Source organism: Phalacrocorax aristotelis, chromosome 2 (assembly GCF_949628215.1).
Source record: "Phalacrocorax aristotelis chromosome 2, bGulAri2.1, whole genome shotgun sequence".
Lineage (NCBI taxonomy): Eukaryota > Metazoa > Chordata > Aves > Suliformes > Phalacrocoracidae > Phalacrocorax > Phalacrocorax aristotelis.
This window is the reverse complement of record NC_134277.1, coordinates 144,646,169-144,658,932: the sequence shown is the minus strand read 5'-3', so window position 1 is coordinate 144,658,932 and position 12,764 is coordinate 144,646,169. Positions and strand designations below refer to the sequence as shown.

Genomic DNA, 12,764 nt, shown 5'->3' with positions numbered 1-12,764 from the left:
GATTTTGAAAAATGTATTTTCCTTCAATTTGTGTGCAAATAATGCATTATTATGTCATACATGTACAGTCTAACATTCTCAATTAAGTTGGAAAAGCCACAGACTGATTTAATTTCAAGATAACTACACAGGCTACAGAAAACACAGAAGCCACAGTTGTTGTCCCACATTACCTTAAGGAACCAACAGAAAGGAGAAAGGGTGGAAATCAACCCAGGGATGTTACTGTGTTGCAGGTTGGAGCCCAGACACGCAGTGGAATCTAAAAGCAACCTGCCAGTGCAAGCCTTGATAGCCCCTGCTGCCTCACTTCCTCCTACAAGTAATGTACTCTCATTAGGCCTGTAGCTTCATCTCAGCAGCCTCACAGTTAGTCACACACTCATCCATGAATGGGAGTTGCACTTCAATTACTTGTAAAATACATACAGAACAAAAATTACATGTTGTTTATCTCTAATACATACTTTTGGAGCACACAGATGATCTCTTACATGGAAAACAAACAAAAAAAGCACGATAGTTTTCAAAACAAACAACAACAACAAATGAAATTACCTGCCACTTGATCATTTTTACACCCTTTGATCCAATCAAGGGAGGAATAATGCAGAAGAAGTCATGGTGGGAAGGCAGGAAAGCTGTGCAAGAGAAAGAGCTAAGGAACACAAAATGTTCTCTAACATCAGAAGAAATTCCCAACTGGGGCTACATCAAAGGATAGGTATAAAATTACACAGAAGAGAGGGAAGTAGGTGATTTATTGCAACATTTTCTATCTGTCTCTGTTATACCCTTTGTAGAAATAATTCCAAAGATGCGTAATAAAACTGGATTCTAAGTTTTCACACGCCGATCTACTTTAAGTAGTGAATGCAATTTTAGTCTTCAAACAGGAAAAATTCTATGCAAGCAGATATGAATGAATTGTGTGAATAAACATTGCAATATCAAAGGCAATGATTTTTTCATCAGGTTAAAAATAAATAGGAAATTACATGACATTACTTTTATCTCCACTGGTTCTGTCATGTTCTTCTCTATTTTCCCGTCTTTCTTCATCACCTTCTGCATCCTCTATATCTTGAATAAGTATTCTTTTTCCTTTGCCTTGACTCTCTGATGCAGGTTTTAAACCTTTTAGTTTCTTTTCTATCTCTAGCAGATTTTTCTGTAATAAAGAAAAAACAGCAATAGCAGAAGCCTTTTTCTATAAGTATATAAATGGTAATTTATATACAGAAAATACATTCTGTTAAATAATCCACGTAAGATCCTGAAGACTATTGAGATAAATGTTACCAATATAAAAACAGAGAAAATAAACATGACTTTTCCAAGAGTCAGTATCAAAACCAAGATTAACACTCAACTGTCTCTTAGAAACTCAGAAGATATCACACAAATAAGTAATTTTCTTGAAGGAACTGCTTAAGCAAAAAAAATTAAAAGGAAAAAAACTAGATTGTACTGTTGTGATATCTGGCATGGTCTACTCAGAAGAGACATGTAGAAAACAGGCTTTTTCCAGAATCTCTGAAAAAAACTATAATCAGTTTATCAAAACTTATGCTATAGAGAATTTGGTATCTGGTGGAGGAATGTAACTGATAGAACTAGAACCAAAAGAGGCAACAACTTCTTAGCAGCGTAGCAGAAGAAGACTGTTGAATAATGAAAAGGTTTGCTGCTCTTGTAAGAAATGCAAATTACATGCTCAAACAGCCTCTCATTCCATAAACATTTTTTGATTACTCAAAAAAAACCCTCCAATTGCACCTCACACTTTCAGAGCAGAGTAAGACACACCCAACATTATGCACTAGTCTGAATTTAATTCAATACTGTACAAGGAAGTGCCATTTCAGTACTCACTTCCTCAAGAAAAAGGTAAAACCAGAGCAGGGACAAGCAAAGATTCATGTGGACAAAGTACCTTGAAGAATTCCAGTTGCTGACAAGCAATTTACCTTTATTTTAGTGACTCTGCACATAAACATTCACTCTGCATGTAAATACATTCATATTTAGCTCAGGAGGGTTTTGAGGATCCTCCGAGCAAAGAGTAACTCAAAAAATGCCCTGCCAAGCAGTCTGTCACCTCTAGATGTCTCAGCCAAGGCATAATAGCTGGCACAGATAAGGACAAAGTACAGACATCTGCTTCCAGCTACAGAAGCATTGCTCAGCAAAGCTACTAATGTATCTGGATCTCTGGAAGAGCATACTTGAATAAGTATCTTATGTCTGGTTTGTCAACACTGTGACAACACACAGACTCACAAGCTATTTAGTGGTTCAGTCTTAGAAAAAAAACCAAACTCAAAAGCTCTTTTAGAACTCAAATTAAGACAGGTGTTTAAAAAGAAAGAAAAGGGGGTGGGGAACCAAGCAGGCAGCTTGATTCCTTGGTTGGTGTAGAACTTGGGAACTATTCTGGACAGGAACCTAGCTCCAAGAACACCCTAAACGGGACAAATGCTGTGTGTGGTGCATTTGACGTAACAGGCTTGGACCTCTCTCACTGGTGCAGGCAATAGCAGTGATCAACTCCACAGAAAGAAATAGCCATCAGCAAGCTGCTAGCAGCTCAAAACGTGCCAAAAATAAGATCTGAATAGAATTCAGGTGATGAGGCAATTGCACAGCATCCAGAAGTCATACGTAAAGAAACTGGGAGGGTAACAGTATGATGGACTCATAATTAACAGGCAAAGAGCAGTTTAGTATCAGAACTGCCTAGTACTGAAGATTCTTAGGACATGTAGAATCCAAATGCAAGGACTGGGTCCTAATCCACAAAACATCCCTAAGAAGATACCAATGAAATTACACGAACCAATCGTCTCCTAAATAGTAGTAGTAGTACAAGGACCACATCCTGACCCCGAGTTTCCAAAGAAAACATACAGCTTTCTTAGACCCAAAATTGGCTAAGAAGGGTCCAGATTCATCAGAAGGCATGAAAGGTTCTTCATTCTAGCCTGAAGGTGAGAAATCAGGCTGAAGTGAGGACAGAACCCAGATCCTCTCATTTTGGGTTAACTTTGCAATAAAAACTTGGCATCTCTTTTGAATTTTTCTTGTGGATTATGTGTCAAACTTAAATACACCTATCCCAATGGATCTCTTTGAGAGAAACTTCCAAATAACTTTGGTCAGCTAAGACACTAATATTGTAAGCATGTTCAGCAGCAAAATTTTAGGCACCTAAATTACGTTAATAAAGATGACTTGAGTGCCTACAGGTTCTCACAATTAAGTAGTGAACAGAAGTTCTGGTCATGTTCAGGTACCTGATTTCCACCACAGGCACCTATATGGTCTTGGGAAACTGATCACTGGCACAATAAGATCGAGTGTGTCCTCAAAACTCATATTCAAATCAAACAATATAAACTGTACTCACTTTAAGCTACAACTGCATGCAAACTTTTTCTAGTCATATTCATCTGAATTATCTTTACCTTAGCTATAGCGTTTTCTGGTTCAACACATAATACTTTCGTCAGATCCTCTATAGCTGCCTGGTAATTCTGCAGCTGATTGTGTACAGTGGCATGGCGCATCAGAGCTACAGAGGAACATAGTATATTATTTATGTATATGAAGCATAAAGCAGATAACACACTATTTTTCTAGACATATTAAGCATAAAACAGTTTTTAAAATTCTGCATTTACTGCATAATGACTCTGTATTAGTAATAGCTATTCTCTTGATATTTTTTAATGATGTAATTTCACATGACGCCTTTTGGGATAGCAATCATGAATTGTGAAGCATTTTTTCATATTTTTCCAATGTTCTGCCTCCTGCCATGCAAATATAGTTAGCTACATTCAAGCCCTTGCTTTTAGAAAGGCTTAGATCAGCAACTTTCATTGTTTTCACGTCACTTTTAAGGTAATTAATACTTTTGTGGGTATTATGGACAGTGCGCTGCATGAATACAAGAGGGCTTATAGTCATCATATTAAAAAAATAACAGTTAGCCCCATGGTACTGTATAAGAATACACATTACAGATCAACAGGATGGACTGCATAAAACTTCCCTGACCCCCAAAATGCTATTAAACTTACTTTGGGGAGCTACTCAGTTTTCTTCTTTATACTTGGACTTGATCTAAAGTTCAATGAAGTCAACTAACAACATGAATGGATATATGCCATTTTATTTTCTAGAAATAAAATAACACATAGAAGGGCAAGCTTATGTTCTACTTTACCTTTTACATTGCCAGGTTCCATATCTAGTACCTTCTCACAATCCTGCAAAGCATTGTCCCAGTCCTGAAGTTTGATTTCTGCTTGAGCTTTGTTATTATATGCAGCTGCAGTGGGTATTACTGATATACTCCTGAAAAAATGGAGTATTGACCATGATAGGCTTATAGTTAGAAAACCTGAATGTAGAAATACTCCACTACTGGAAGCTGAAAACAGTATTATAACAATATTAATACTGATATTCCAACCACAATAATGGTTACAGACTCCTTCCTGTGAGACTAGAGGCAAGCATCCATCAACTAGATTTACCATCTTCAGAGTCCGTTACTTGCCAGGGCTTAGATCTGAAATGTTGCAGAGAAGATGCTATGGCTCATTTGTCCCTTAAACTAATACCTCTTGCTGTCATCCACGTAGACTCAAATGAAACTGCCAAATGAAACCTTTGGAGTATCAAGAGTTAACTACTGAGCTCTGGAGGCTATGATGAAGACCATGGGGGGCCACACGGGCTTCTCCTTGACCTTGCTTGTAAAAGGGAAAGACTCAGGTAGCAGTGAATGTATCATCCAGCTCAATATCTGTCTGTGTGGCTGGTATTGCAGGCAGGGCTTTAGCTTCTATAACAACAGGATGGTCTCTGAGGAACAAAGACAACTGGGATCCATATGACAAAGTGGTGCAAGACAATCTTTGCCAACACCCTTGCTAACGTAGCAAGGAATGCTCTAAACTGTGTTCACTGAGAAGAGGGAGCAATAGGGAAGTGCTGGGGGGACAGCATGCTGGAAGAGACCCACACTTTGTGAAAAAAAGCATGACCAGAGGACCATCTCAAGTGCTTGTGCACAAAAGCACAAAGCATGGGAAATAAAAAAGAATGAAAGGTCTGTGCAGCTATGATCTCAGTGAGACAACAGAGATATGGTGGGATAGTTTGCATGGCTGGAGTGCTGTGATGGAGGCATGCAGGCTCTTTAGAAAGAGTAGGAAGGTGAGGAGGAAGAGATACATACTAGTCTAAGCAGTGATTAAATGTATGAAGGTTTGTCTTGGAACAGGCAAGAGAAAATTTTTATTTTATTTTTTTGTGTATGAAATACAACTGTGGACAGTTTTTATATTCATGATCATGTATTAAAATAAATAAAACCATCTTAAAGCTGCAAGTCAAGAACAAAAAAATGCACATCAAATGTCTCATTTTAAACAGCCTGTGCACTATGAATATCAATACCTTTGTGCACATATATACATCAACAATCTCCAGGTAAATTTTCATAAGCTGTTCTACAAAACCCTCCCTCCTTCAGTGACAGTATGAATGGTGCATCCTAAACGTAAATCTGTTCAACATTTATTTTCTTGCTGTTTCACACAATTTATTCCTATTCATTATCTTCTCCATACTTCTCTGCACTGACCACAGACACATTAGCTTCCTCAGAATTTTTTTTTTAGGATATCTCACCATAATATCACAGCCCATGAGTTATCATAACACTTCATCTCACAGTAGTACCATATCATTACCCTCAGTTTACACTGGTAATTAATACACCAAGATTCCCATATGCTCTCAATTTCTAAGTGACAACTTTGACACTTCTAGAACTCATGGGTTTTTTAAGTCCTTATAATTTCAAAGCACAGAGTTAAACATAACAATTGAGTTTCTTTTAACATCACTTCAGCATGTTAGGAGTCAGCGCTTTTGCAAGTCAGACCTCTAGTGTCTCAAGATGGGTAGTCTGCAAATGAGAAACAAATGTTGGTCTCATGCAAATCCTGGTTTGCATACATGGCACTGTGTTTGAACAATGTGAAAAAGGTAAAGAAAAAGCCTACTTCTCCCAAGGTAGCATTCAGATACCTTAAATGAAATGCTATCCTTCTCTTCTCTTGTGCTCAATCCCGTTCACCTTTAACTCTTCTACTTTTGAAACAACTACAGCAGCGGTCCTGTAGCAACAACCTCTATTTATATAAATGAAGCCAAAGTCTGAATGTAGCCCACCATGCGCTAAATTAGACAAGCAACCTGTAAGAGTTTCATATTTTTTTATATCCAGTGTTTATATACTTTTCTTCTGGACTGCTACTAATTACAGACAGTGTTATGATGAAGCTGCACACAATGATTTTTCTTTCTCGTAAGAAGAAGTTATTAAATCAATTTTACTTACTAACAATGGAGACAAGCCTACCAATATGATTAATTAGAATTCCTTTGTAATTAATTTAGTTTCTCAACACACCGCTTATCCTTTTATTTTTGTAAACTTGCCCTTGAATCTCAATGGTTTTGAAAAACCTGAAGAACTTTCTGACACTTGCAGATTGCATCCCATCACTATTTATCCACTTATCTTCCTGATAAATAAAAATAATTATCTGGATGCAACACTACTTTAAGTAGTCTTCTGCAAATCTTTTTGCCCTCTTGAAAATAATCTAATTGTCACTAGTTGCTTCAGTAAGAAAATGCTTTAATTACATTGCTTTAAAAACAATATTCACAAGTAACAGGTATTAAAATAAAAGAACACAACAGTATTTACCCACCGACTGTAATATGTCACTGCTTCCAAATAATCCCCAATGGCAAAGGCTTCATTTCCCTTTTCTTTTTCACGAGTAGCAATAAAAATCTTCTCTTTCACTGTCATGCCTAGAAAAAATATTCATACATAACTAACAACTTTCACAGATGCAGTCAAAACATTGTCAGCTAAAATAGTTTGAATGCCACCATGTGTATATTTTTTTTAAATAATGTGGCTTACTAAAAGACAAATCTGTACTTTATTTTCTATAATAAGAACCTAAATCCTTCTGATATACATATAATTCAGAACGCAAGATGAAAGTGGTTGGCTAACCTCTACCATTGATTTATAATAGCAGAACTATGCATTATTTCTTTACCTAGTGCTCTCAACCTAAACACAACATCAATATTTTAACTGATTATTAACACCAAGACTAGAATTTTTTCAATTATGGCTTCAGTTAACCTCCTAAGAACTTTGAGCACCTCTAGGGGGTGAAAAATAGACACTTTCACTTCTATAAATTGCTTTTCAATTTGTATTCACACTCTACACCACAGTATTATAACTAAAGAAAAATTATGTTTCTAAGACATTACCAGTTGTGTCTATTTTCTTTTCGATTATAGGTAGACTTGGCCTACTAAAGAATCTTCCTTTTGAGTTATTTTCTTCACAGCCTTCATCAATTTTAGAACACTCCTTTTCCACATCGAACCTTAAATTAACAAAAACAACAAATTCAATAGTGCTGCGCAGCAAGACTCCTCTACTAATAGAAAGGCATACTATATTCCCATTATAAACTAAAGGAAAAAGAGAGGTTCAGACTGTGTTCAGTTAACCACGACTAGTTAGGAAAAAGATGTTTAGTCTTACCTCCTTTCCTTGCGTTGTTTTTTTTGTGTGTGTGCTTCTCCTGCTTATACATTACCTCTTCTTCCTCCCTTCTGGTTAAAACCAAACCAAGAAAATGTCTGCCTCACCTCCTCACCATCCCACCCAAAAAGACGGGAAATTTAAGAAACAGTATCATCAGGCTCAATCCCAGCCCTATCGATCATCTGTATTAACCTTTGCCAAAATACTTAAGAAACAGCTTCAAAGCAATTAATACTGTAAAGGTGAGAGAGATTTAAAAATATTCACAGCACTTCCACGGCTACTCTGAAGCAGCTTTTGAAAACAGTTGTTAGGAATTTATATCAAATAAATATTGCTGCCATAGTCCTATAAAACAAATACAGTAATAACCAGTTCCTACACTATCTGGAAGTGTAGTAATCTACACTACACTTGCTGCTTTTCTGTTTAGGACTCAATGAAAAATATCCTTTGCTTTCCACAACAATCTTGACTATAGGAATAATTTCTATCTGAAATAGACACACAATTTTGAGAATTTATCCAATTCTAAACATTTATCCTTTTCAGGTAAGGCTAGTCATTCTCCATTTTGATGCTGACCTTTTGCTAGCTTATTTTTACTTATTTGTTATAAATTAACCACATTTCAAAATAGGTGCCTTTAAAATATGAAGTGAAAGGTTTTTTGTTCAGAAATTACCTAAAGAATTATTTGAAGGTTTTGAAATTATCTTAAAAATGTTTAAAAAACATGATATGCTTCAAACTGGAAAATTTATTTTTCGGTACGCTTATATTCTCCAGAGAAATACGTTATATGGGAAAATTCATATTTCAGTATTATCAGCCTGCTAAAGCACTTAAAGATTAAGCACATACAACTGCAAATGAAATCCCAAAATTACTTAAATGACACAGAGGAAAGAGGGATGAAAGAATACATTGTTGCAGAAGTTATTTTGATAACCTATTTTGTTTATCCACATTTGAGCAGAGGACACTGATTTCTAAAACATACATGCATGAAAATAACTTGATAGGTACAACTGTTTAAGAACAGCATCTTAGGTAGATGGGGGTTTTGTAGTGGATTTGGAGTAGAGAAAGACAGTAAGAGTTTCATTACACAAACCCCACAGTCTCTAGATTTAGCTCGCCATCTACAGCACTGGAAACTCATGCCTCCTCACTCTGATTCTACAGCATCATATTCCAGATTTGAGGAACTAGACAGAAGCTGCTACAGTGCCAAACACAGAATTACGTGTATATCCCCCTCCGTGCTCAACAGTTTCGGGGCATCAGTCACAGATCTTGGGAGGATAATATGCCACCATTACATGATGCAGAATGTCTTTGAATCAGGGCTCCATCCACCCTAGAAATAGTCAGCTACTGTCTAAACCTCTGATTGATTATGTGTAAATGCATCTGAGCAAACTGATGCACTTGCCTCAATCTCATTCTTTGTGGTCAGAGGCACTCAGTGCAGGAATAAGGATTCATCAATTTTATTTTTAATTTAGAATTGTGACTTTAGATACACAGAAGATCAAATTTATAAGCCCATGTTAAACAATCCTAAAAGTGCTTTCAAAAAAACCTGATAAATTAAGCTAACTTTATTCCCTTGGGTTTACATACATCCACAGATTTTATATCTTAGATGTTGAAAGGAAAAATGAAATCTGAAACAAAATCAGTGTTTTCTGCTGACTTGTTATATTTCACATAGCTTGAACAAAAGTATAGACTAAATTGTTTTCAGCTGTTAGCACCACAAAGCATCATTTGCATTTTAACAGAACATTTATTATGGAAAACCTAAGTTTCACCTAAGTGTTATAATTCCCTGAAATGTTGACCTTAATACTATCTCTGGAAAATACTTTAAAAAACAACATTTAATAATGTTCCATTATTAAACAAATATGTAAGACTTAATTAGAACTTAAATATGAAGGATTTAACATACTTGTCCCATTCACTGTAATCCCGTGGAATGTTTTTCTTGTTTCTTCTTTTGTTTTGTAACTTTTGGTTCTGAAAGAGAAAGAGCCAGTCTGTAAAACAATTGTTTTAAGCAGAAATTCTTTTGTTTCTGCAATACATGCTCCTAGTAACTAACACGATTCATGACTAATCTCAGCATAGTCTTGAAAACTTAGTTCATCTTGCTTTAAAGAAAATCTTTATGTATTTCACATATCGTTGCAATCTGAGAAGTTCTTCAATCTTACACTTTCTCTCTGCGCCCGGTTACATGTCACAGAGGTACTGAATAAAACTCAGATATGAGACTGCTCTTCCTAATTAGTATCTTGTGCTGTCATCTGCCAAACCATCTTTTCAATACAGCATGAGAGAACCCAGTCTTTGGAAAACCCAGCCTTGCGACGAAGTGTTTGACAGCGAGATTGAATCAGTAACCTCATTTCAGGCTTGCCATTCCCAAGAGCATGTAATGCACAGATGCTAATAGTCCCTGAAACCCTCACAACAAACTTGCAAATGAAAAATGCGTTTGATTTCAAAATAGTGTCTGTACTTCTTTTGACTATTTCACACTCCAGTTAAGCTAATTCCTGAGATGATTTACACTCCTAGCTTTTAGACAAACTCCATCACTAAGATTTGCCTTAACTAAAATTTGTCCTTAGGACCTTCGTGCAACAATCAGTCGCCATAACAGATTTGACTGATTTTTACAGCAACCCATATCCTACACTAATGGAGCCTATTTCCATAGCTGGCACCTTTGGTATCTCTTCTACCTCTGTCATGAGACTATATTTCTGATACATCCCTCCCTGCCTGTTGACTTTAACAATACTTAATAGCAAGGTGTGGTTCCAAACAGGTATTCCACAGTGGAACAGCCAGTTCAAAATATTCCCCATCTACTCTGTCCTGGCCGCTCAACCCTCCTCTTACTTTGCAATCCATCAATCACCGAGTTAGACCAATGTAATTGTTTGTAGAGTTGCAGATCTACAATTATCTGGGTTCAGACAAACAATTTGAGAAATATTACACTGCAATCCCTAAGTATCTGTACCAGTTCAACTGAGCATGTGATAAACTGGACCAAAGAAACAAGCAACAACCCCTTAAACTAGCTTTACCAGTGGTGACTCTGTAACAAGGAAATACTTCTGCAGTTGGATGTAAACACCCTAATTTACATAATGCAAATGTGACCCTTCCTGTAAACACTTCTGACTATCTGTAATGTTAGGTTACACATACTCTTATAGTATGTAACTTCAGCATTACTCTTAATGTTCTCAGTCTTTCAATAAGCTAGACAAAATGACAAATGTATTTAGTGATCAGTGCATGCTTGGAGGAGGTAACTCCTAAATATGGTTCCCTGAAATATGACTTATCATACGTATGTATCCTGGCGTATATTACAAACTTACTAATTTAATAAATATAAAATATTTTTTTCAAACCAGAAGTCCTTAACTTAAATGAGCACAAAACCAGTGAAACTCCCAGAAGAAAACTCAAAGTATTTACACTAATGCAACTTTAATTTAGGGTGAGAACTACAGCATGTCCTTTTAAGGAATGAGGAAGAAATGTTGACTCAAAGATGCACAATTTTTAAAATCCTAGATCTCATATTCTTGGGACCATTGTAACAAAGTTACGGCTCCAGCAGAGTCAAGAATTTCTCAGTCACTAACATTTCGGAGTGTCTCATCCAAGAGGATTTGATGAAAAATGTATATTTGCATGCTGTGGAACTAAAAAACAACAACAAAAAAACCCCTCTGCCCTTGCCATTTTTGTTGCCAGAACTCACAATGCATGGTTCCCACAGGGTTTGAAGTCCGGTGAACAATTTCTGGACCAAAGATCAAAGCACGGACTGGCTTCAGTTCAGGTGACACAGAATTTGACCTTGGTTCTCCTCCTGACCCTGTGGGATGGCCTAAGACATTACCGTACTGTGACGTCTAACCAGTGTTCTTTTTTAGTTCAGAGTATGCAAAATAATATGAAGGCTATATAGATACCATCACTGTGGATTTTTATAACATACAACTTGGAATGTGTGTTGCATTCCCTGGACTGTAGCATGAGGAGGTATCTGAGGACAGAAATCTTTCTGGAATAGTATTAGGAAACTTTGCCAAAGGAACCTAAGCCTGCTGAAATCCCATCCATAGAGTCTTTTGGAAGTGAGTACCTCTAAATCCATGCATTAGTTCTGCCCTGGAAAAAGCAAGGCAGCAAAAATAATAATTAAGCAATGTGGACAGTTAGGAACAGAAAAAATCTGTCTCTGCAGTCCTCTCTTATTTTGCGGTATAGATGTAACCTCAAAGTCCTGGGCTGTGTGAAAGAAAAACAGAGGTGTAAGACAGAAACTTCCTTACACTGTTAAAGAGGGAAATATTGGGTAAAATTCGCTTTATCTATTCAGTTTTGGAAAATCTTCCCCATGACTTCACATCAATGAAAACACCATATAGAGTTACAAGCTATTAGTAGTGCATTAAAACTGTACCTACGTTTAATATCAGCAAGAAAATCTGGTTACAGACACAAGATACTGCTTCCATTTACGAAACCTGTACCTGCTGGTGCAATCCACTAGTTTAGGGTCAATAAGGATTTCCAGAATTGGCTTCACAGAGGATACCAAACTTTTTATGCATCAGATCAGATGAACATACACAGTCTCCGACCAAATAACAACATAAAATTGTGGAAGGGTTTGTGGATTTCTTTCTAGCAGAGAGGAGAAACTTATCATGCCAACTTTATACTTGATACCACATTATGAAATTATGGGATGCCAGCGTAAAAAATAATTACAGTCCTAACTGATTAGCAAAACATGCTTAAAAATTACAAGATTACACATAGTTTTGTCAGCAAGAAAGAAATAATAAACTAATAAGTATATTAATCTAATCTTTTTGAGATTTTATACTATAGATATAAATTTAGTGTATACTACAGAAACAACTTGGGTTTATTCACTAGTGATCTAGTAGTGGTATAACTGCACTGCTGCATAAGAAGATTGAATTCTAAAACTCAGTTTCATGCCTCCCATCTCTCTCCCAGGACAGGTTACAATTACTTCAGA

General features: G+C 36.4%; 1 protein-coding gene across 1 annotated transcript in view; it reads right to left on the bottom strand.

Moving 5' to 3' along the window:
• SPAG1 (sperm associated antigen 1) overlaps positions 1 to 12,764 on the bottom strand; it is a 40,613-nt gene that overhangs the window by 22,840 nt on the left and 5,009 nt on the right. The window contains exons 5-10 of the mRNA XM_075085501.1: positions 9,630 to 9,697; positions 7,387 to 7,505; positions 6,801 to 6,906; positions 4,232 to 4,362; positions 3,468 to 3,574; positions 1,009 to 1,171 (exon numbers count right to left, since the gene is read on the bottom strand). Of these exons, the coding sequence (XP_074941602.1) occupies positions 1,009 to 1,171; positions 3,468 to 3,574; positions 4,232 to 4,362; positions 6,801 to 6,906; positions 7,387 to 7,505; positions 9,630 to 9,697 (694 nt within the window). The remainder of the gene's footprint in view (positions 1 to 1,008; positions 1,172 to 3,467; positions 3,575 to 4,231; positions 4,363 to 6,800; positions 6,907 to 7,386; positions 7,506 to 9,629; positions 9,698 to 12,764) is intronic.